This window comes from Melanostigma gelatinosum, assembly GCF_949748355.1.
Source record: "Melanostigma gelatinosum genome assembly, chromosome: 2".
Lineage (NCBI taxonomy): Eukaryota > Metazoa > Chordata > Actinopteri > Perciformes > Zoarcidae > Melanostigma > Melanostigma gelatinosum.
In genome coordinates this window covers 20,099,237-20,123,671 of record NC_136635.1, presented here as the reverse complement: position 1 = coordinate 20,123,671, position 24,435 = coordinate 20,099,237, and the positions used below count along the sequence as shown (strand labels likewise).

The 24,435-nt window shown below is 42.3% G+C and overlaps 1 protein-coding gene across 1 annotated transcript; it reads right to left on the bottom strand.

Moving 5' to 3' along the window:
- Positions 1-24,435, bottom strand: cdkl5 (cyclin dependent kinase like 5; the record flags this gene model as incomplete). Its single annotated transcript, XM_079283807.1, has 20 exons — positions 24,370-24,435; positions 22,027-22,061; positions 15,658-15,703; positions 15,438-15,574; positions 14,903-15,023; positions 14,731-14,790; positions 13,816-13,906; positions 10,280-10,382; positions 9,281-9,367; positions 8,785-8,865; positions 8,478-8,647; positions 6,918-7,873; positions 5,748-6,088; positions 4,838-4,939; positions 4,403-4,508; positions 4,070-4,205; positions 3,636-3,741; positions 2,276-2,437; positions 934-1,188; positions 1-408 (listed from the first exon to the last, which is right to left on the bottom strand). Exons 1-20 carry the CDS (start codon positions 24,404-24,406, stop codon positions 1-3), a joined length of 3,540 nt encoding a protein of 1,179 aa, XP_079139933.1. The 5' UTR covers positions 24,407-24,435.

Sequence of the window (24,435 nt, the reverse complement as noted above, 5' to 3'; positions counted from 1 at the left end):
TTAAAGCGCGGTCTCCTTCAGGTCGTTGAGGTTCGGCATCCTGGTGCGGGAGGCTCGGGTAAAGGTGGGTCCGTTCTGCCCCGGTTTGATGCCCAGTTGCTCTGGGGTGAACTGAGCGCCCTCCGCCCGCTGTAAGGCCGACACGTGCCAGCTGGACTCGATCTGTCCAGGGAGGGGGTAGCTGGCCTTGCGGCTCTTGGCCTGGGCGGAGCTGCTCACCCCCGGGTGGCCCCTGCTGTCTGCGTGCCCTCGACCCTCGGAGTAGCCCGCTTTGGAGGAGGGCTGAGGGGGGTTGGGGAGGGGGGCTTGGAAGCGCAGGTCTGGAGGAGGAGGAGGAGGAGGCTGTCCTTGGTTTGAGGAGGAGGGGGAGAGATGAAGGAGCCTGCGGAGGGACTTGAGGGGTTGACTCTGTTAGGAGAGAAAGAGATACAGTGAGTAAAGGAGTTAGTGTGTTAGTCCATCCACCCGGTCTGTGTTCTTTCCTACTTAAGACCTACATCTTATAAGTACATGTAGGTTTAATTGTTGCAGGAATAGTGTCCATAATGAACAAGTCTGTTTCTACAAGGCCAATTCTCTCTTTTGAATTCCAGTTGGGGACTACGAGGAGCTGTAAGGGACTTAGACACGCCTAAACATCCCACCCTCCTTCGTTATTATTACTATTTACTTGTCATGCTATTCGATTTCATTTTACTCTGTTGAATCAGTCTGGTGAAGACCTGATAGGTTAATCTGTTACCATGCAATACAAAACCACAAAAGCCAATTCAAAAAGGTCTTTCACATTTCATATGTCATGTGCACAGAATTATGTGACTTACATAACATGATTTACATATAACGTATGTATTGATGACGGACACAGGCTCTGGTTTGGTATTATAACGAGGTCATTTTAGCGTCTCCAGTATGTAACATTAGGCCACACACCTGAGAGTGCGAGTCCACTGGTTTGTCTGGTGGCCAGTCATTCACTCTCTCCCTCTCCCTCCCTCTGTCCCTCTCTCTCTCCCTCTCTCTCTCTCTTTCTCTCTCCCGCTCTCTCTCTCTCTCTCGGTCCCGGCTCTGCTCCCGCTCCCGGTCTCTGTCTCGGGATCGCTCGCGGTTTTTCCTCCGGCTGCCGTGGTGAGAGGACGACTTGGAGCTCCTCTGCAGTGACAGGTGTTCTTGCCCGTTACCAGGAACCTGAGATTTCAGAAACATAAAACAAAACTTTGTGCAAATGCTACTCTCTCTAAGGCGAGGTTACCCCAATCATCTCCATCACACAACACGTGCCACTCAAATCACGGGGAGGTTCTTCGTGCACCTCTGGCAGCACCAGACGAAACCCAAGCAGGATGTGATGGTGATAAGTGATTACTTCGTACAGAAAACAAAATGCAGTCCTCAGAAGGTTTTGTGTCTAAGTGTGTTTTCACAAACTATAACATACATTTGGGCTGCAACTAATGATTTATTTCATTGTCATTTTTGTTTCTAAATAAATTCATTGTTTAATCTGTAAAACATCAGAAAGAGTACCAAAGTACTTGTTTTGTCTGATCAACAGTTTAAAAAAATGATTAATTTACAATAATATAAAACAGCAAAGAATGCAAATTTTCATATATTATTATATGACATATAATATTTGTTTAATTTATTATTTTAATATTTGGATTTGTTTTACTTGATATTTGACTTAAACAACTATTCAGTTATCAATCTGTTGGATGATAAGAAGAGATTTAGTTGCTTTTGGACAGAGTCAGGCTTGCTGTTTCCAGTCTTTTTGCTAAGCTAAGCTGCCGCTGTCTGTTGCTTCATGTTTCATGGACAGCTATGAGAGTAGTATGTTGACCATCCCATCTAACTCTCGGCAGAGGAAGTGAAAAAAAGCACATTTCCCAAAAAATGTCCAACTACTGCTTCCTGCAGCGCAGCGCAGAGTCCATCAATGTGTCCAGTATGAGTTTGCATACTGGACACACTGGAGTGTTGAACATGTCCATGACCCTCTTACGATGTTATATTAGAAAAGGATGAGTGTTGTCTCACAAATGCAACGTGAATACAAAGCGACCGCATTCGATAAACGTTACAGCAAAGACGTGATGGATGCACAGACACCGTGTGGCATTAAGACTCAAAATGTATTTGAAATCCTTTCTTAAATTGGAATTTTTCCCAGTCAATCAATTCTGAAGCTCTTGACAAGATTTCAAAGCAGGTGATTCTGATGAGGGCAGTGCGCGTTAACATGCAGCCAATAGTGTTGAGGTTAGATTACTGGTGAGGCAGGGTAGGGCGTGGTAGGCTGGTGTTGTGCCATGGGCGAGGCGACTACGGGTAGGACTTTGACAGCTGAGTTGTGCTTTAAGCTATTCTTAGAGCTAAAGAGCGGGAAAAGGCTTTTCTTGATGCTGGGGTTCCTCCCGTCCTCCATGTCCGTCTGTGGGGCAGAAGACGCACAGGCACGACTCTCAACACAAATCTCTGGTGGCAAACAGAAAAACAATGCAGCACCTAATGCTGACCCATCTAAAGAAAGATACTGCTGAGCAATAGATACAAAGAGAAGAATCAATCATAAGCATCAATATCTGATTAAGATAAACAGAGAAGGAAATGAAGGGTGGAAGGTCAGACGAGCATTTATGGATCATTCAGTTTTCTTGTTTTTTTTTTGTTAGCCATCATTTCTATCCATTGTAATAACATTGTGCTCCTCAAAGTTATCGACATGATCAGACAGGTTGTAGACATTCTGCCAGGTTATCTAAACCACCATGTTTGGAGCTAAAACTAAGTGTGTCCGACATGTTGGCAATAATCAAAAGTGTGTTTTCATCAATTTTTTTACAGCTAATTTTCAGTTTGCAAATAAAAAAAGAAACCGCGGAAACACTAAAAAATATTTAAAATAAGGCAAAATATCGCAACAATGGAAAGTTGGTGTATCGTTAAAAAGAAACGCAACGAAGCGCAGAGCTAAACCGACTTAACGGATCAGTCATGTGGTACATAGAACCACTGGAGAGACGAAAAACATCAGATCTGTGTGGACCAATGAGGGGCCTGCATCCTTCCTAACTAATAGATTATAGATTCCTGCAACATTTCCACTGTTTTGTGTTTGAGTGGCATACTTGTGTAGGTGAACAACTTTGTTGAGTGCAGCAGGTCAATGTTGAGTTGGAGGCCGGTCTGCAAACTGTGATAAATGATTATAGTTTGGTAATAAGTTTACACATCATGCTTGTTGTCTCTCTCAGATCACTTTGACTAATTGGGGCTTTTTACAATCTGTCTGATAGTCTGACTTCTCGTGCTCCTTGGCCCGTCGCTCTTCGTCTCATTGTAGCGATGCCGCCGTGTTCCCAGATTTGAGCAATTAACTCGGTGAGTCTAATGTTATTATTACAGACAGGAATGATGGCAGAAACTGTGACAATAATAAACTCTTTCACACTCTTGGTGGTTAATATCAGTGTTCCTTCACACCGGCAGTTAGTTTTTAAGCACAAATGAACACTGATGCTCCAGGTAATCATTTTTCTACTGATAAGCGTTTACTACACACTACAATGAACTTCATAAATAAGGGAAACAACACATTGAACCAAAATAAATGACTTAGATGGTCTTACTATTTGTGTCTTCTTCTTTTTCTTTTTAATGGCTCTGAAGAAGCCTTGTTTTTCCTTCTCTTTGGCGGGCTCTGGAGGATTCATGACCATTGCTTCTGCAGTGGTCCTACGTGGCAAATGTGGAGAAATTGTTCACGCTGTATTATGTTCATAATGACAAGCTCAGGATGAAATGTTGACTTCTTATCAGGTATGTCTCAAATGCTCAACCTGAATATGTAATGGAAGTAATAAAATAAATATACAGTATGAAAAGACACCGGTCCTAAAATAATACCAGAAACTATTTACTCTTAGAACAGAAAAAAATGAACAAACAGAAATTTTTAAAAAAAAGCACAATGTGTTTTTTTTGTCTATTCAAAGAAAATCGTGGACTTCTGTATTGTAGTCACAGTCACATGCCACGCCAGCTCAAAACAATAAATCCTCACCAGTCAAAAGCCGTCTGGCGTTTGGAGTGGTTGACCATGGCCACAGGGTCTCCGGGTAGACCGGGTACGACCGGCCCTCGGCCCTGACCGACACCGTCATGGAAAGAGGAGGAGTTGTCAGGTCTCGGGGAGGGGACTGAGGAGGAGAGACAAATGATTTTAAAATGTGAGTATCTCTGCAGATTCTTACTGTCTCTGATGTTAGCAAGCTACGATGGTTGATGTGTTCTGGGAGTTATTCCACAATGTTTTATTTTGCTGAACTAATAAATAAGTCATTTTTCTGTTGCCACAAGACACACAGCTTGTCCCTCGGTGAGTCCTGTCCCTTACCTCGGTAGAAGCTGCCTACTCTCCGAGGCATGGACTCAGTGAAGATCATCCGGTTCTCTTTGGAGGAACCTCCATCCTCCACATGAGGGTCATGATACATGCCGACCTAAGAGACGCACACGTCATGCGGACACACAAACGCACAAGTACACACATGGACACAGGACCATACAAAGTTGCTCAGCATCTTCAGATTTGTGATTGATCATCTCATTTATTCTCACTTGATCTTTTAACACGAGCTAACGCATTCACAAGACAATCGGGACAATGTTAGAGCTTTTTCAGCGAGGTTACATTTATACCAGCGACAACGTGCGGTGAAGCTGTTGACCTGAGTAGAAAGAGAAAAAGCTATGGAAACGGCCGGTCAGAAGAGCTACTGTCTGTGCTGGGTGAACTGACTGGAGGAAGGGAGGAGTCGGGGGGTCGGACCTCGTTTTTAGAGCGCTGTGTATGAAAAGCAGCAGTGTTGTCCCTCGTAGAGTCTTTGATGGGGGCACAAGGGTGGCTCATGTCTTTAGGGGACTGCTCACTCTGTTGAGAAGACGGACAGGCGCAGGTCAAAGCAGACTGGAAAAGCAGCATGAAGCAATGACAATGTGAAACAGTGACAGTCCCTGCACACACACACACACACATCAACTTGTGACATACACACATTTTCAATACACGTGTTAAAGGAAAGATTCACCCTTAGATACTAATGCATCAGAAAATACCAATTCTTCCTCCCGATTCATTCATTTCTCAGATTCACTTTCAACAAATCCTAGTAAAGGGCTTTAACTTCATGGTGGAGTGCTTCAGTGATGGTGGAGCAGCAACAGCTTTTCCAATACTTCCTAAAAACTCTTGTGGCAGCATTACATTATGTTCTCTTGAGGCTGCTTGTGGAGAAATTTAGTTAAAATGTGAGGTTACGGTGAAAATACGTAATAATTGGCGCCACCCTCCCGTTGGCCACACTCCCATCTGCATATTAATTGCCTGGGCTCATCTTGTTTCATTACTTATAACTTCATTCATTAAACCCTCTCTACAATCAACGATATGTAATTCCGTTGGAAATCGATCAATTTTTAGCCCAAAAAAGGTAATTTGTCAAAACCATCATCACTGACACTTCATTAAGATGTGACTTCAAACATCAATAAAAGTCAAAAAGGATCCTGCGCTCTACATGTATACTGACCGTCTGCTTTAAGCTGGTAGCTCTGGTAGAACATTTATTGTCTACATTTGTCTTTTTGTTGAGAAAATACATCATTTTTCTTACGGTATTATTTTAGGGTGAATGTTTCCTTTAGGTCCCACCACACTCACAGGACTGTCTGCCACTAACCCTCGTCATGTCATCCGTGCAGTCTTCTCTGGAGGAGCTCACTGAGTGTCCAGTCAGGGTGGTTCGGTGCTGCAGTTGGGGGGAGAGGAGCTGCAGGCTGCTGGCGCGCGTCGGTATCGCCTGCCCTGGCGGAGGCAAGCCCGCCATCCCACCCTCGATCCCGTGCGGCCGGTGGCGCTCCCTCCTCACGTACATGGAGTGGCGTTGAGGCCGTTGCTGAGAGGAGAAGGGGGAGGTGTAGCCCAGGCCATAATGATAAGACTCGTGTGGGGAAGGCAGAGTGTGAGTGGAGGGCATCCCTGCTCCTCCCGGGTCTAAGAGCTCCGGAGCGCCGGCCTCCTCTGGAGCAGAGCGGAAAGATAAACATCGTTAGAGCTTCATGTCGTGATTGTTTTCTGCATTGAATGTTCTGTTTGGTTTGATCACTCATTCAAACTGTGTCATAAACTGTCATAAAATATCTTCTTTTGTTCAACCAAAAGTCAAAAATGTATCGTATTTAATTTACAGAGACCTAAAACAAAACAAAAAAATGTAACATTTGAGAAGCTGGAACCAGTTTGACATTTTGTCTGATTACTAAAATCATTTGTCAAAACTGTCGATTAACCAGTTAATAATTTCAGCACCACATGTCAAAGTTGTCATTTATTCCATGTCAGCCGTTATAATTACTGTTCCAAATACAGACAGTACACTGGTCATTACGCTGACAACATTTTATTTTATTTGTGAAAACGAAATTTACTTGTGTATCATGAACTCGTTGTATCCTGAAGATGCTTTTTAGAAAATTCTTATCTAGTGACACAGTTCCCACACGCCTGCCTTAATACTTCTGAACTGTCTCCGGTGAAAAGTTTAACAAGACATGGTGACTATTTTAAGAGGTCTGCATGAAGACCTGAGCTTTCAAACCAACAAATCAAAGTTTTTTTCTGATTATATATTAATAGTTTGACGACTGTCTGGCTTTCTGTTTTTGTAATTTTCCTGTTTTATGTTGGGTGAGGGTGGGTGTCGAGATCTACTGTTTGATGGATATAAATAGTTTTAAAGACCTTGAACAAGATTGAAGAAAAAAGGCTGGTTGAAGCCTGAAGCCAAAGGCAAATTTAATTCAGGACAATAAAGTTGTCTCTTGAATAAAAATGAGGCTCTCACACCTACCTGTTGCTAGAGGATTATGTCTGGATTTGTGTCTGGATGAGGAGTCCAGCGTGCTGCTCTCCATGCGGACATTGCCGCTGCTACGAGAGGCGGGGCTGTGCCCCGATCGATCACTGTGCCGAGCAGAAGGGCTGCCGGGCGGCCCCTGGGGAACTGAGGGAGCGTTGAGGTCTAAACAGCTGGCGGGGAAGAAGCGGGCCCCGGGGCCCATCCCTGCTGTCGTGTTGGAGTTGGGGTCATCTGGGTGGAGTCGACCGTCGCTGAGGTTCCCCACGGATTTGGCATCACTCAGCGCGCTGTGGCTCTTGGACAGGCTGAGGTAAGAAGCTGAACTCTTTGAAGAGGAGGACATGGATCCGTGGGCAGAGTCGGCCATGCTGTGGGTGTGTCGGCTATGTTGCTTCTCTGCTCCAGACTGAAGAGTGTTAGTTTTGCCTTCCAGGAAGGTGTGGCGGCCAACCTGCTGCTGCTGTTGCTGCTGCTGTTGCTGCTGCTGTTGCTGCTGCTGTTGCTGCTGCTGTTGCTGCTGCTGTTGTTGCTGCTGCTGCTGCTGCTGCTGCTGTTGTTGCTGCTGCTGCTGCTGTTGCTGCTGCTGGTGCTGCTGCGAGCGAGAAGAGCTGGGTTTGCTGTGGCCGTACTTGGCCCCGTGTCCCTGGTCGAGCAGCTTTGTGGAGGGTCCTAAGCTGAAATCAAACTCTGTCTTGCCTTTGGCTTCGTTGGGGCTGAGGAGGTGTGGCAGGCTGTTGTTAGCCAGGTCTTTGTTGGATGAGGCAGAACGATTGAGGGTCTGGGACATGTACTGGGCCTTGGGGTGGAGCGTCGGACTTAAGCTGGACGGAGCCGGTTTGTTACCGTTGAGAAAACTCTTGTTGCCGAGGTGATGGAGGTCACCATGCCGGGGGAGGCTGGAACATTCTTTGGTGTTGGAGCGACGGCTCGTGCTCTTAGTGTGACTCCTGGAGGGGCAGCGAGAGGGATGGATAACACTTAAGACTTCATCTTAACGTCTTAGTCTTTGTGAACGTTGCACTTCACATCTCAGCCTCGCCTCAGCTCTTATTCCAACAGTCCTACTTCTGCTTGGGAAAAACAACTTACTTAAGTTGGAATAAATCTATATTTGGATGTGACGTCTTCTCTCAGGAAACAATGCTTGTGTCAAGAAGCAAGCACTGCAACCATTATAGCGAATTGCTGTGATTTATTCACTTTAAATGAAAAAAATAAAAATCAGCTTTATAATTAAAATTCTCAAGAAAAGTCTGAACAAAAACTGTAAAGTGCTTTGAATCAAGTGGCACAAGCGTCATATCAATTATTTTTTTACAGAACATCCTGATGGCACATCTTTTGAATATTAGTAAGCATGCGCTGCGTTTATACACGGCATCAAGATGACGATGATGAAGAGCCAACTTGGGGCTTGAAAGGTTCTACTCTGTGTAAATGTAGAACCGAATGATATCTTTAAAAGGGAGCTTACTACAGTATCGTGAGTCCTTGTGAAACAGGGCAAGCATGTCGAAGCTGTGACAGAGAATGAAAATAAAGGAGTCGGACCTCGTGGGGACTGTGTTCTCGCCATGATGGTGTGTTTTCCTCTTGGAGGAGCGCGGCAGGTTGGGAGACGCGGGAGGAGGCCTCTCGGCCTGCCTCAGAGGCTGGAAGGCCGGATGGTTCAAACTCTGCTCCGTCAGGTAGCGCTCAGTTGGGTTTAGCAGCAGCAGGTTCTGATGGGAAACATGTATTGATATCAATGTTAATGATTGACAAAGGTTAACAGGAGCAGAAGAGGATAGATTAATGATGGATGACACAACGTCCATGTAAATTCAATTGAACACATTTTGAGTTTGAGATCTTTTACCTTCATCAGATCCAACATCAAACCACTCAAGATGCCTTGGTACCTTCTCTCCAAAGTCTGAGGATGGGCGACTGAGGGAAACTGGCAAACACACACACACACACACACACACACACACACACACACACACACACACACACACACACACACACACACACACACACACACACAAAGTCTTGTTTGGCCTTCTGGGACATTTTCTCTTGTTGCCAAACTGAACACCGACCACCTATCTCATGAGTCACAGCAATCCACTCAGTCATGGTGCTGGGAACACTGCCATGAGAGAGAGAGAGACAGAGAGAGACAGAGAGACAGAGAGAGAGAGCGAGAGAGAGACAGAGAGAGACAGCGAGACAGAGAGAGAGAGACAGCGAGAGACAGAGAGCGAGAGAGAGAGAGAGAGAGAGACATCGATAGAGAGAGCGAGAGAGAGAGAGAGCTGGAGTGAGAAGGAAAGGGGGTAAAAAGAGGGAGGAGGAGGATCCGTTTCTACCCTGATTCCATGGAAGCGAGGGTTGTTGTAGAAGAGTTTCATCTGCTCTGCAGGAAGTGCCCCCAAAACCTTCTGGATGGTGAAGAGCTGGAGATAAATTAAAAGATGCAGCGTCACAGTTATAGTGTGGCAGTAGTTTATTTTGTCACTTTTAACTGTAAGTATATTAATGCTGGAAACAACTGCTGACAAAACAATTTCTCGATTTAGTATTTAATCCACTTAGTGTGTGCACTCGGTGTTTCCAAGGTGTTTCCAAGGTCAAAAATAAACTTTCAGTCTCAACTTTCAAGCCAATATGGACAAGTGTTCAAAGTGTTGCCAAACAAAGGACATTTCAAAATATGCGGTGCATTTCCATGGCAACAAGGCAAAATCTACCTGTTGATGAAGATCATGTGAATCGATCAGACATCAACTGAATTGACAATGAGGTGATTTTGTTTGTCTGTCAGCGATACGGATATTGCTGTTGTCATGTTCGTAAAGCTTAATTAAACATCCAGCAGTTCCAGAGCAATACTAACATTCACTTGGATTGTGAATTGATAAATGCAAGTCCAATATTCACACTCCTTTTAGCTCTGCTTTGGTCTCCACCAACTCCTAAAGGAAGTATAACTGTCCATTTAGCAGCTAAATGCTCCACTGTTTTCACAAGTTGCTAATGTTGTCTTTTAAGAGCTTCTTGCTGAAAACAGCTGCCAAAAGCAAACCAAAACAGTCAAGTCCTCTTGCGATTGCTTATTTTGTCTGATGCATACGTCATTCTTGTCCAGGTGTTTGGTCAAAAGACCTGTGATTTCCATCTCACACGGTGTCACAACACTGTGAAACCCTCCCTTTAAAATGCTCTTTTTATTACATTAGAAAAAATATATATTTCAAGCCCAAATTGGCTCTTCGTCAGTTGCAGAGAAACGAACGAGAGGACCAACAAATACCTTTCCGTTGATTCATTTTCTGTCGGACTAATGGACCTCTGGTTTCTTTACCAACCTGATCTATCTCACTCTCTCCTGGAAACAAGGGCTGTCCGTCACTCAGCTCCCCGAGGATACACCCCACCGACCACATGTCCACCGCCTTTCCATAGGGGGCCCTGAGATGGAGCGAGACAGAGAAGACGGTGATGTGAGTGATGTTACTGGTGGCGGCGGGGCGGCAAAACAAAAGGATGGACGCCGTGTTCCTGGTGGAGACGCTCATAAAGAAGATGGTCATTTCTGAGGGAACGGAGCTGAAGAGTCTGGTGAGAAATGGCGAGAGATCTGGCAGCAGAGAAGCAGAGGAGCGGTGGTGTTGGAGGGAGAGAGTATTTGAGTGGGCGGCATTCAAATACTCTTTCAATAAATGTTTCAGGGCATTTACTAAATCAGGCTACAGCAGTGAGGCTAGATGTCGTTCAGCTGTCTCCGAGCTAGAATGGACATTTAATGCAGCAAAAAGCCTCAAAAACAAGACAAGAAACAGAAATTGTCTCTCGGGGTACGGTGTGGATTGTGCACGGTGATTTGTGTCACATCATCCCCTGTGATCTGATGATTTATGGGACTGAACCTTGTGCACAAAAACACATACAAAAATGATATAGCTCTTATATAATAATAAATACATAACAACAATTTTAAAATACAATATTTTGGAGCTTACCAGAACTTTTAGTTTTTTTTACATTGACTTAATTTCCGTAAATCTAACCTTGAGAAAAATTCCCTACTTTTTTAATATGAATGAACAATTAAACACTGGATCATCAAAAAAATGGAGAGCTGAAAACAGAGATGTTTGTTCTTAACATCACGGCTTATTCGGAGACACCAGATTTCACTCGACGGGGACAATATGTTAGCAGTGACTTGTTGTTCCTGCTAATATCTATATGTAGCATATTTTAGTGTGTCAACAATGTACTCAGTCTCATACTGGAGATGCACTAATCTGCAAAGCCAGATCATTCTGGACTAGAGCTGCAAAATTCCACAAATATCAAAGGTGGAATTGAAAGTCATTGGAATTAATTAATAGGGTATGATGGGAATATTTGGCTGATATTACATATCATAAGCAGAGATAAGCCATTCATTTGTCAAATACAAACATGCATTTGTCAAATACATACAATGTCAAATGTGCCTTGTGGCGAATTCGCAAACTAGCAAGTTAACTAATGATGAAAGGCACTTTGACAATTTGAGCAGACAATGTGGGCTGTGTTTAAAGTGAACAACTCATTTATAAATGTTTTCCACAAGGAATGAATGGAAATCGATTAATTAATTAATGAATCCTCAATCAGCTTGTAAGAAATTTGAGCAAAGAACTGTGTGTTTAGTAGCTATAATAAAAGTGTTCAATGATTCATATTTAAGAATTCATAATTAGTCATAATCATAAGTGTTTTGGAAATGCATAATTAAGATAAGCATAAAGTGTTTTAGGATTAGTAGCTAGATGGAGAATTTGAGACATGAAGCTTTTGCCAAAAGTTGCAAAGTCTTATCTATTATATGGAATGTTTATCATAGAGGGATTAAACCATAACTGACAGTCATTGAATGTGTTCGTAAACTCAGGGACAGAAAGGCAGACAGGTGAATACACTCCTGGAGTTAGCCAATAGGAATTGGGATAAACGGAAGAGGAGGTGTTTCGAACGGATGTGGGTGGTTTAATTTCAAGTCTTTTTCTCTCTCACGTGATGGCTCTCAGAGGACGGACGGGTTTTATACCTGAGGAGCTGAGTTGAGTTTTTTGCAAACGGGGTTTTATTGATTTAATATTTCATGGAAATAGTGTACTTCACTGTAAACACTGTACTTGCATCAGTGGGATTAAATTCCTTTTAATTGTAAACCAGTCTTGGTAGATTTATTGTTGCAGCGTGTCCACTGTGAACAGCAGCCGGACACGTGCTCTGGCCTCCTCGCTGTGGAACAGACTCAAACTTCCACAAGCTGCAGGACAATCAAGCTACTTGCCACGTGGTAACAGTTGGCAAAAAATAGCAGAACGTGTTAACAAGTTCTAAAGTGTGTAATTCGCTTTAGGCTAATATCTGCTGATTAACTGTAATATCGTGAAAAAATATCAAATATATCCACTACAGCAGAGGTCTTCAACAGGGGGTCCACTACCCCTAGGGGGTCCGCGGAGGTACTGCAGGGGGTCCGTGGAATTTTTGGTTGATTCGACAATTTTTTTAATTTGTTTTTTTCCAAACATGAATCTTTCCATTTTTTTAATTGTTCAGTATTGTATGCAAGATAACAGGTACACATGGCAGTGGCACTAATAGGCCATCAATCATTTTTCGTTTCCACATTCATGTTTAAAATTAAAACGTCAATTTGAATAGCTTGTGTGCATGATTGTCATGCAATTAATTGACAGACAATGTTGATATTGGCATTGGTATCAGCTGACAAGGTGTGTTTATAAATGGCAGTGGCACGGCCCCCCTACTCACTGTACCTTGCACATGTTTAAAATAAAAACATGAATATATGAAGCTGTGTATTATTTGAAAAGCTTAGTATTGGATGCACAATAAAGAGGTATGTTTATACATGGCACTAGGCCCAGTTTAATATAAAACACAATTTTATACAATATATATAGTCGGGGGTCCCTGCTCCATCTCTCTATCAGTTTGGGGGTCCTTGGCCTGAAAAACGTTGAAGACTCCTGCACTACAGTAATGTAACCAAAACTTAGATGAAAGCAGGTAGTCCTTTGGCTCAGTGCGGTAGCGTTGGCAGTCGTGTGGGCTGCACATGTGATGGGAGAATGCACTGTGCATGCAGAGGGTTGAAACTGACTGAATTCTTATTTAATGCCATGCTGGAACATCATCTGTGTGTGTGATGAGAGAGTGCTGCTGAATGCAGTGCACGGTTAACATTCAATTAAATGAGTTTACTTTTCACCAAAACATGTCATAAGACCGAGTATTATTTTATCACCTCTAAAACAAATTCACCAATAAAAAAGTATGATTTTTAGATATAATTCCAAATTCCGAGCTTAATTTCCCCAGGGACATTTGCAGGACACTTTCCAGCCCTTTGCGACCCTATTTTAGACACAATTGCCCAAAAATTTCAGCTTGACACATTTGGGATTTTTGGTCTCAGTTTGTAATGATGATGATGATGATGAGCGCTTTAGTGACCGTTTCTTTGGTGTCATTCTCAGTGTCTTCTCTATCATGGCAGGCAGTTGACTACAGCTTTTAGTTCCACAGCAATCCTTGGCCTCATGTTTCCTTACATAAATGATTGGAATGACTTCTTCACAGTGAGTTTGATAGATTTTTAATTTGGGAAAATTAGCGCACTGGCATTGGATTGGTTGACTGATACCTGAACTGAGGTATTGGGAACGGTAGAGAAAGAGATGGATCAGTGTGTCCCTATCTCCTACAAAAACTGGTGCCCAACTGAATGAGGTCATTTTCTCGTTCTCCTTCTCAAGTAGTGTCCTACACACGCACACCCACACACACACACACGCACACACACACACAGACTCACCCCAGCAGCAGCTCAGGCGAGCGGTACCACCTTGTAGCCACATACTCAGTGTAATTGGCATCTGTTCCCTCAGACAGGTTACGAGCAAAACCTGAGCCAGAGGAAGATGGAACACATTACTGTTTTTTTAGACATCCAGTGCTCTGTGATAAATGCAAATGGCTAATTCGTAAGAAAGTGCAACAGTCAAATCGTTTGGACAGCTACAGTAACAACATGGCCATCATCCCATGTGACCAGACTCTAATTAGTTATGCCACTGCAGGCGGGCCTCTGTGCTTCAGATAACTGGTGCACAGAGAGTCCGTTTTAAGCACGAAAAATCACAATCAACAGAATTCCAGCTCCAACAGTGAATAACAAACAAATCTCACCCCAGCTGACTCAGTGTGATTGTATTAGAAATAATTATGCAAAGCTAACTGACCGTGGGATTTTGCAAACAAATGTAGAATATACCTGGGGGACTAAAATAATAATAAAAGAAAATGCGGTATCAATACAATCTGTCAGTATTTTACAGGGGACACAGGTACCCAACATGAACTTGACTTTCTTGACATAACTTTGGCAGAGCAAGTGCTTTTCATAGAGCTTAGTGGCTGCCAGCGGCAGAATTGATCCTCACAACTCACATGGTGACAAATGAATGGTGGGATTTGTTTCACAGAGAACCGAGCCCAAGATACCAAACTGGCAAAACTGAAATCACAGATATAACTGCAAAAGTCACAGATAATTTGACAGCAATACGACGAGTGTGCACATACAGCAGCCTGTCTAATAAACCAGTTAAAGCTGATTCAGTCTGGTAAACAAATACCTTGATTTTTACAACCAATTCCCTTTATTTGACATCTCAACGTGACAAATGTGGCTGCTGTATAGAACAGAAGGATGAGACCAAAGACTCACCAAAGTCACAGAGTTTAAGGACGTCCTCGGAGCTGATGAGGAGGTTCTCCGGCTTGATGTCTGAAACACAGACACAGACAAAAGGCCCATTTTAAAACTTGACACCCGATTGAGTGACACTGATATTTTTGCAGCAGATACGTAAATATAGAAGTAAAGATAAACTCTTCACCTCTGTGTACTATCTCATTCGTGTGACACCAGTTGATGGCTTTGATGAGCTGGTAGATGTAGCTGCGGACTTTATCAGGCGGTGGGCCGTTGGGCAGTTCCTCTAATAGCTCCAGCATGTTCTGCAAACCACAAGACAGAGCTAAGACGCGTGGCTGCAGGTTTGACTGTTTATACTGTTGATTATAGGAGACTGTGCTTCAAAATAGGAATGTTGCCCGAGATAATTCTCCCAGTGGGGGCGATTTCTCTCCTCTTTCCTTCTTTCCTTTTTAAACCCTGACCAGGAGAGCGAGAGGGGACAGCGTGCTAAAGTGACTGGAGTGCGGTATGACAATAAACCTGTCAGGAAGTAAACATTTAAGTGGATACCCTGGCAACACAGTGGGGAATACCATTATTCACCAATGTTGCCATGGTGATGCTTTTTTTAATGCTTAACTGAGCAGTCTCAGCATCCTGAAACTCGGAGCCTGGATTAAGCAGAGTGGCGATGATGAATTCATGTGTGCATGAAATAATGATGACGAGCTGACCCTCTCGACGTATTCAAAGACGAGGTAGAGCTTCCCCCTCCTGCGAAAAGCCTCCTTCAGCTCCACGATGTTGTCCTGCTTCAGTGTCCGAAGCATCTTCAGCTCCCGAAGCGTCGTCTCCTTGACCTCCTCATTTTCTGTGCGGAAACGAAAGAGCCAGAGATGATACCGCTGCTCCTCTTTCTCTCTCCCTCCTCGTCTCCCTCCCTCCCTCGCTCACCTTCGCTGTCTTTGAACTTCTTAATGGCCACCAGCTCATTGGTTTCCTGTGAAGATAAGAGGACGTGCGCTGTGTTAGGAAGGTATAAATCAATTTGTTGGGTCAACAAGGCGACTTTCCGAGACAGGTGGCCATGATAGAAAAATCGGACTGAATAGATAGAAAGTCTTTGTAGAACGAAAGGTGAAAAAGACAAATGAGAGAAACGGTGCAGATATTTAAATTAATTTCCTGCCCACATGAAAAAAACAAGATCTGTGCCCAAATTTCCGGCAGTGGCAACACAAGAGCCGTGCTGTGTGCTCTCATTTTAATTATTTTACCACAGGGCTTTCACACACAAACAAAACCCCAAAACCTTGGCATAGTTAATATGCATCATAAATCTCCTTCAGCTTCTTGCAGGTTGCTCTGGTTGACCTTGCTGAATTTTACAAGCTGGGGTTTGGATGTAGATCCAGAGATTTGCCATGGCTTTGTTTCAAAGGCTGTGCTGCAGCTTTAGACATCAAGTACATAGTGTACGGTTTGACTGGAAAACAATAAAAGGGTTTTTAGGTTTTGTTGCAGCATTTCACGGGGTCAAGAACATCCGATATGTGTTTGCAAACAGGATACTCATAGAATGATAGCACATGTCTTCATATACTCTTTATCTGGATTTCTGCTGCCTACATCCATGCTGGGGGTCGGGGAATTGGGCAAAATGCAGCGAACGCAACCAGAAATAAATCATGCTTTTACCACTTCTTTTTTTCTTCTAAGTAGAATACGGTATATCGATAGATATCATGCTTTCCCATGAGCTCCTTATTAACAAAAATGTAGATTATGGACAGGTTTTGAAGGCCTAAGAGAAGAGCGCAAATAATCCTAAATGGCTTTGGATGGAGAATCCATCACACACATTGCACTGCAGGCTTTTTTTCACAATACATCTGATTAATGTCTGGCATATTTTGCTGACAACAGCAGCAATTTCGTACGTGCCTCTAAAACTGAGTGGGGTCATTGAGTGGACCTGTCATTGCTTTAGCCTGTTACTGCTATGTATCCTAGCGTAGTATTTCCTGTTTTATTTTGAAAGACGAACTCCTCCTGACGTTTCACTTCCCGCCCTTGTGTGTTTCCCGCCTCCTTGATTTGTTTCAGCTGTCCCTCTTTAGCCCGGCACACAACAGACCTCTGCTCACCTGTTCCCACTTCCTCCATTAGTTAGTTACTGTAAACATATACGGCCATTTCCTTTGTTGCATCGTTTGTTTGGAGTTTTGCTGCGGTTTCCTTCCTGCCTCTTGGACTCCATGCCTGTAAGCTATACTTCCTGCTGTCTCCTCATCTGCATCTGCACTTGGGTTCTTCTCCTGCCCTTCAAAACCGTAACACGTTACTAGCTAATGTTTCAAACTGGTGTTTGAACTACAGCTGTCAGATGTCATGTGCAAACGTACTTATGTTTGAATATTTTATTTTCCAGAAAAATGTGTTCATTTCTAAATTCTGGGAAATATCTGCCTGCATCGATTAAATGGAAAACCTGTCTGGTTAATCTTAACGTTGGATGCTGAGGCTGGCGTGGGGGACAACAGCGGTCCAGAGATAATTACACACTCTGTCTCCATCCTCTGCATGTTCTTCTATTGACCTTTTGTTTACGGAGGGTCAGACAACAGAGTCGGCCTCAGTGTCAAAGAGGTCACGCGGTGAGGAGTGCCCAGCACTCCGGCTCACACAAGCCAATTGTTCAACTGACAACTCTTTAATTAGAGTTGTCTATTCACAGATGTTCACACAAGAGGTGAATGAAATGAATAAATGGATTTATAGCCCGAAATTAGTTTCCAGTGAAGGGTAGTACATCCGAATAGCAAATGGGGAGATTTACTGTGTTTACCAAGCAAATTAAAAATAAAACCTCATAATGGGTGACATTTCAAGCTCTGTGGCAGCACCTTGTAATGTGCTGTTGATGCTTGTGTTCAGGTGTGACATCTCTGCCCTCAACTGATTTACCTTTTTGAGCTACTGTTAAGTCAGCACACCTATAAATAGCCTCAGGCTTGCTCATTTTCTGACCTGATTGTCACAAAAGAGCTTGAACATTTCACATCAGTCATGATGTGTTACTGCATGCCATGGGTTGATAAATGCAAAAAAACCCCTCTGCCATTAGAAGCGGTGCTGCACTTATCATTTCATATCAATACTTTAGAGAGTCTATAGAGAGAGGTCTTCATAATCATTATGCTAAAAGGGGACATGTGGGAATCTTTAATGGACCACATTGGGGAGCCAATAGGACTGACTCTTTTTTTGTGATTGTTAAATAGACTTCTTTAACTCGTGGTCCTGTATTACACTCGTCTCATTCTCTCCCTCAAAACCCATTTAGTTTTCTGTTGTCTTTGTGTCGGCCTTCAATCAGACAAGTGATTCATTACATTACAGTCATTTAGCAGATGCTTTTATCCAAAGTACAACCGTTTCATGAAACCTTTTTGTATTTTTTGTTGCAAACATGGTACAGCGAGGTTGCCCTTGAATAACCAGTAAAATACCTTGTCAAGTACAAGGTCTTTCACAACTTTAGGTTAAATTCAAGTAAACACAAGGAAGTCACAATACTGGCAACGAGTCAACGATGGGTGTCATGTATGCAGAGACTACATGCATTTGACATTGTTGGATATGGTAAGTATTGAAATCTCTGGATTTGATGAAAACAGACATTTTCATTTCTTATTTTATCCATTAACAGATTAACATATATAATATATAATAAATGAATTAATATCTCAAAGCTGATTGATATTGTTATATATATAATGACCACGCTGCTGACCTTATGCTCATCAAAGCGGCATTCAAAATGAAACTGCTTTAAACTGTGACAACCTGATTTAATACAGAAGCAAAATCATTTGTATCACTGATGCCATCAATCTGTTCAGATCTTCAAAACGTCGTATGACAATCAAAATGAACTAGAGCCCATGGTTGATGTCCTCAAATTGCTTTAAATGTTTCACCAACAGTCAAAAAAACCCAAAAGCATTCTGTTAACAAATATTTTAACTTTAAAACTTTGAAAGAAAATCAAGCAAAAGCTCATGTTTCTACCTGACAAACAATTACCAAAGAGTCAGTGATGATCAACCACCAGTAATTAAAACATAATTTCAGCACTGCAATACAGCACAGAGATAAAGTATAGGCACCGAGAAACGCTGGCTAGCGTGTAGGTTGAGCTATTGTCACTCTCAACACACAAATTCAAGATAACACATAAGCCTCCACATACACACACACACACACACACACACACACACGCTAATACAACACCTCCATGAAGTGGCAGAACATTGCACAAACGCCAGCACACGTTGGCTCGGCGAATTCAATGTGCCATCAAACGCATACTGTACTGTAAAGTATACATCATTATACAGGGACACACGTTCACAATGCATTTATTTTTCTTGGTAGGACAGTTAGTCTCTTCTGAGTCAGCTGGTTAGGTTTCAGCCCGGTGCCTATGATTCCCTCTCACGGGTCTGCTGTCGACTCCTAACTGGGTGACCCATTTACCATCGGCATAGTCTCTGTCTTCAATACCTTCCTCTGCACCTCCTCCTCTCCATCACACACACACACACACACACACACACACACACACACACACACACACACACACACACACACACACACACACACACACACACACACACACACACACACACACACACACACACACACACACACACACACACACACTCTCTCTGCCACCCTTTTCTCTTTTGCCCTGCTTCCAGCTGAGAAAAGTAAAAATAACTGCTCTCTCGCAGCAAAGCTAAAAAGCTTTTATTGCCATGGTCTGAGTCTCTACATGTGAAAATGAATCTCCTACAACTGTTATATAAGTGGGAAACATGTCCCCTCTTCGTAGGTTAGGCCAAAAGAAAGGATTTAAGACGAACCACACTTTGACAGCTTGCATTCAAATTTTTATGAAATGAAGATTCACCGGCAACCAAATTCACGGTCCAATAAAAGGAAAAGGAGTTTGAGACGGAAACATTATGAGTCCCTGTTATTGGCTTTGGCTCAAGCATGACAACATATTGAGGTTCAGCCACATTATTCACACGGCTTGTCATTTCTTCAATGATTGAGTTGTCCTACTTGTTGGTTCTTTCTCCCAGACTCTTTGCTTTCATTTTCCACGCGGCATTGAACAATATGACACATATTCTGGCGCTTTCATGACACAGAATAGAAGTCATAATCAATAACTAAACTTCTGTCTCTCCCGCTCTCTCTCTCATCAAAAACAACCGAAGATAGCTGTTGCATACAAATAACATTCAGCAAGCCAAGTCATTTTTACTTGCATATTTGTTCCTCTCTAATCTAGTGCTGATGCAGAGAACATTTGTCTTGCAAATGCAGCTTTTTACTTCAAACAAACTCCTTAATCCGCGCACACACACTGAGACAGACATCTTCAGAAGACGAGTGGAATGTGACAACAAATTTCAGATAAATTCACAGTCGCTTGCATTTTATTGCGCCCCATAATGCGGATGGTCCTTTTAGAGTTTGGTCCTTTTAGAGAAACATGCACAAATGGCACAAGGGCCCACGGGGCAAACACCAAGCACTCCCAGTACTCCATAATGAATCAGCCCAGTTTAGTTTCATCCGTCATACAATGCAATGTTTGCTATCAAGCACGTCTTCGGAACTTGATTCTTCATTTTCACTTAGAACTGAGGGCGGGGAACAACAACGATGACCAAAAATGAAATGACATTTACTCTTTCTTTGCTGCTGAATAGTCTCTGGGAAACACATTAGGATATCAGCGGCATTAAACATTTGAAAGATGCCTTTCTCTTCTCTCGTCGACTCTGCTGCGACTGTCACTCCTCCCACAGTAGTCTTTTCTCGCTCTCTCTGTGTGGACTGAGGTGTTTTTCACAAATATATTGTGTCCATAAATGTATGAACCTTCACTGCAGAACGTTTTTGATCCATGCAGCTCAGTGCGTCTCAGTTTGATTCAGCGAAGAGGAGTGAAAGTATTTCCACACGTGAGAAATCTGTCTGAGGTATATTGGTAAAATGTATAAAGAAGTCAAGTGCGGGTCTATTTGTAGAATAAGAAGCCGTTCACTTTGATAGTTTCCGGTTGATTTTTTTTCTCGAGTATCTCTGAACATTGATCTCATACTATTCAGCCACCACAATCCACACGGGCTGACATCTGAGTTGATGAAGATGTTGATTCTGTCATTCTGAGTGGCCTTCAATTATCACTGTGAGCTCAGAGCAATAAGCTTCACGAGCAGCAGTGAGTGGTGCAGGCTGATGTGTGGATGCTGTTTTGCCTCTCTGGCTGCCTTCAAGCAGGTTGGCTGTATGCAGCGTGAGAGGAATGCCTGCAGGCAATACTCAGGGCTCAAAAAGTCCTGCGAAATTACATTTAATATATATACTGTAATAATGTATCTATAAAGTTAATAGTATCCTAAAAAGACACCAGAACTGAATTACACGCTGCTTTTTGTAAAGATGCAAATTCAACGACACTCTATAAAGAAAACTAAAACTAATTCAAGTATACAATACATAGCATTCCTTGTTTTTACTGTCATTACTCTAAAAAACACAACAACTAACTTTAATTTGTTATCTGCTCGGTTGATTTAAATGTTGAAACTGAACCTAAGCCCTTGGTAGCAACTAAAGTATGATACAAATCTATTTACTTTCATGAGGCAGCGTTCCCCAAACACCCTTCCTGCATGAACAAATCTGTTCTGTTTGAAAGTGTAGAACTAAATATACTTTTGTAACAATTGTGAATGTTACTCAACGTGACAGTATTAACTTACTAACTTCAAAAGCTGACGTCTGTTTGAAGAAATTGATGAGATGAGATGATAATGGCTGTTATGCTGATAGTTGTGGTTTTATTTCAGCAGTACATTTGATCGCTGTTTAGACTCCTTCGTGTGAAGAGCACCTAAATTATTTGTAATTACAATTTCCAAGTCTTAAATGAAAGTGTGAGTCTTCTCTTTCTACATTCAGACAGAGAGCTGCAAAAATATACTGTCTTAAAATGGTACATTTCTGCTATGATTCTTGAATATCAACTCATTAGCTTTGTGGCTAATATTAAGTGTAACTGACTGAGCCTGTTTGCTGAAGATAACTGAGATATTAGATATTGAGGTTTACATTTGATTCTTCATCATCGTCTGATTTTATTACTGAAACACATAGACTTCCTATAACAATGATGCGAACCATAAATATATATATTTTTTTACAAGTGAGCAGAAAGGAGAAATGCTGTCTTACCTTGTGCCTGCACTTAAGCACCACTCCATACGCTCCTGGAGAACAAAATAGAGAGAAAGACACAAAAGATCAACAATGTTTCAACATCTTAATGACTGTTTTGGTTCCATACACTTCTAAAAAACCAGTGCAGTTGGTGACAACCACCAGAAACAATCGTTAATAGGTGAGGCGTAGGCTTACGTACTCTCCCACACACTCTCACACTCACACACACACACAAACACACACACACACACACACACAATGTCCCTTCAGCTTTCAGCCATTGCTAAGCACACCATGTTCTCTGTTGATCATCCATATTTCAGATGTCGGGTCGTTGAGGTCAATGTTTTTTTCAGAATGTCAGCCAGACTTGTAGTTAATTATTTAATTTTGCAAACTGCTTTGGTTGCCAATCAAATCACACGATCGACCTGACAAGGTCCAGTTTGAATGTTTAATTCAAGCGGGGAACGAGGCAAGAACAAACAAATTGCCCCACATGACTAAAACTGGCAATAACATAAATATGAAGCACAGTTATATGATCCAGGAGACTGCACTCTTTGTCTGTTGAGCTGAGAAACATTGACAATGTCAAGTAAAATATTCAAATGGGAATTAATAATGGGAAAAATGGTTTCCATGAACAACAACTCTTTGATTTTATGTATCTTGACAAGCACCAATGTGGATCACAGTTAGTGAGAATCATCGACAGAACAATAAACACTCGGTTACTTTGTCTTCTCACATTAGAGTGAAGTCAGGGATGCATGCCAGTCCAGCTCACTGAAATGAGCTACGAAAGAAATCATTCCTGCTCGGTGTGATGTGTGAAGGACTGTGTGTGTGTGTGTGTGTGTGTGTGTGCAGCCAGACTTAAAATATCCTCATTTATTTTATTTTATGACCAGCCATCAATGCTGTCACTGGAGCAAGAGTTGATTCTCTTGCAAACACACACGGAAGCCCTCACTGATGGATACAATCGAGGCTCATGCTCATCACCAACCTCGGCATTTGAGGTCTTTTCTGAAAAAAAGTAAAAGTTTCCCTGTGAGAAAAATTTTATTCTGGTTAGGAAATCTCCAATCCCTTATTATGTTTTGAACTTGTCCATGGCTCAAACGTGTTCTAATTATACCCATAGAGTCTGATAAAATGTTGGTATCAGCCAACAAAAGAAAAAGTGTATCTCCGAATGTTCTACATCCAGGGTCATGTCAAACACAACTCTGCTGCTTTGAGTTTATTTTTTATTTTTTATTAATCCACTAATTAACTCTAGTTGTTTCTCTCCTGCTGTTCTTTCACAGTGTGGTTTAGTTACAGTCTGTGAAACTCACCTATTTTAGCCAACGTTCTCCTTCCCTTCTGATATTTTGCAAGGGAACCTTTTTTTCTTTTTTTTTTTGCTATTTTTCCATTGGATTGTGCAGAAAATAAGCTTTGTGGCAAACAAACGTTGATGATACTTAAATGGCAACGTACGTAAATGAACACCACCTTTGTGATTGTTGACGAACTACACGAAGGTCGCATGACCTTTTTGTTTTTAAACCAAAAACACAAAAATGCTAATTTACAGGTTTTTGGATATATTCCTTCAGCACTCTTGAACAGATTGATAATGTGTGAAGCCGACACAGCCCTCTAGAGATACATCTGGATATGAGACACTACATTGATGGTAACTTAACCTTGCTTGAAAAAAAAAAACAACAACACTAAAATGGAAACAACTGGAAATAATTAGGGAATAAAAATCTGTATTTCTGAGCAGAGACACTCCGAGCAGCAGAGGAGTGACCATGATGTGACTGTTATTGCACTGATGAAACTAGTGGAAACATACACTACCAAGGCAACAATGGAGTTTGCATCAACGGCAAACAGGGAGGCTTCTTAACAAAATCTGAGATATTTAAGATATAAAACAGGGAAATATTGGAGAAAAGACCTGTCTAATATCAGCCTGTTTCAGATCAAGGTCTGTTTCTCTCAGCAGTCGAGGTAAATAAAGGCCGTGGAAACTATAGTATGGTAAACAAATGACTAATGCTGTCGTTTTTCTTCGTGAGGACAGTCTCGAAGGATTACATGCTTCTCTATGAGAAACGACTGCAAGCGCTCAGGCTCACAAATCCCTTTAAATACCCTCTGTATTGTGTCCAAAAATGAAACAAGACCTGACAACTGTGATGTGCAGGTTTCAGCTGCACAATGCAAACTGCACCACAGGCTGCTAAAACACACAGTAGATTTGACCTCATCTGATCAACAGGATCAGAGTTGTAGGCCTCACGTTCTACGAACATGCAGTAAAGCCCTGCGCGCTGTGTAAAAACCACCCACCTTCTCCCACAATGCCAAGGACTTCAAACTTATTCATCACATCACCGAGGGTGGGGGCTCCTCCAG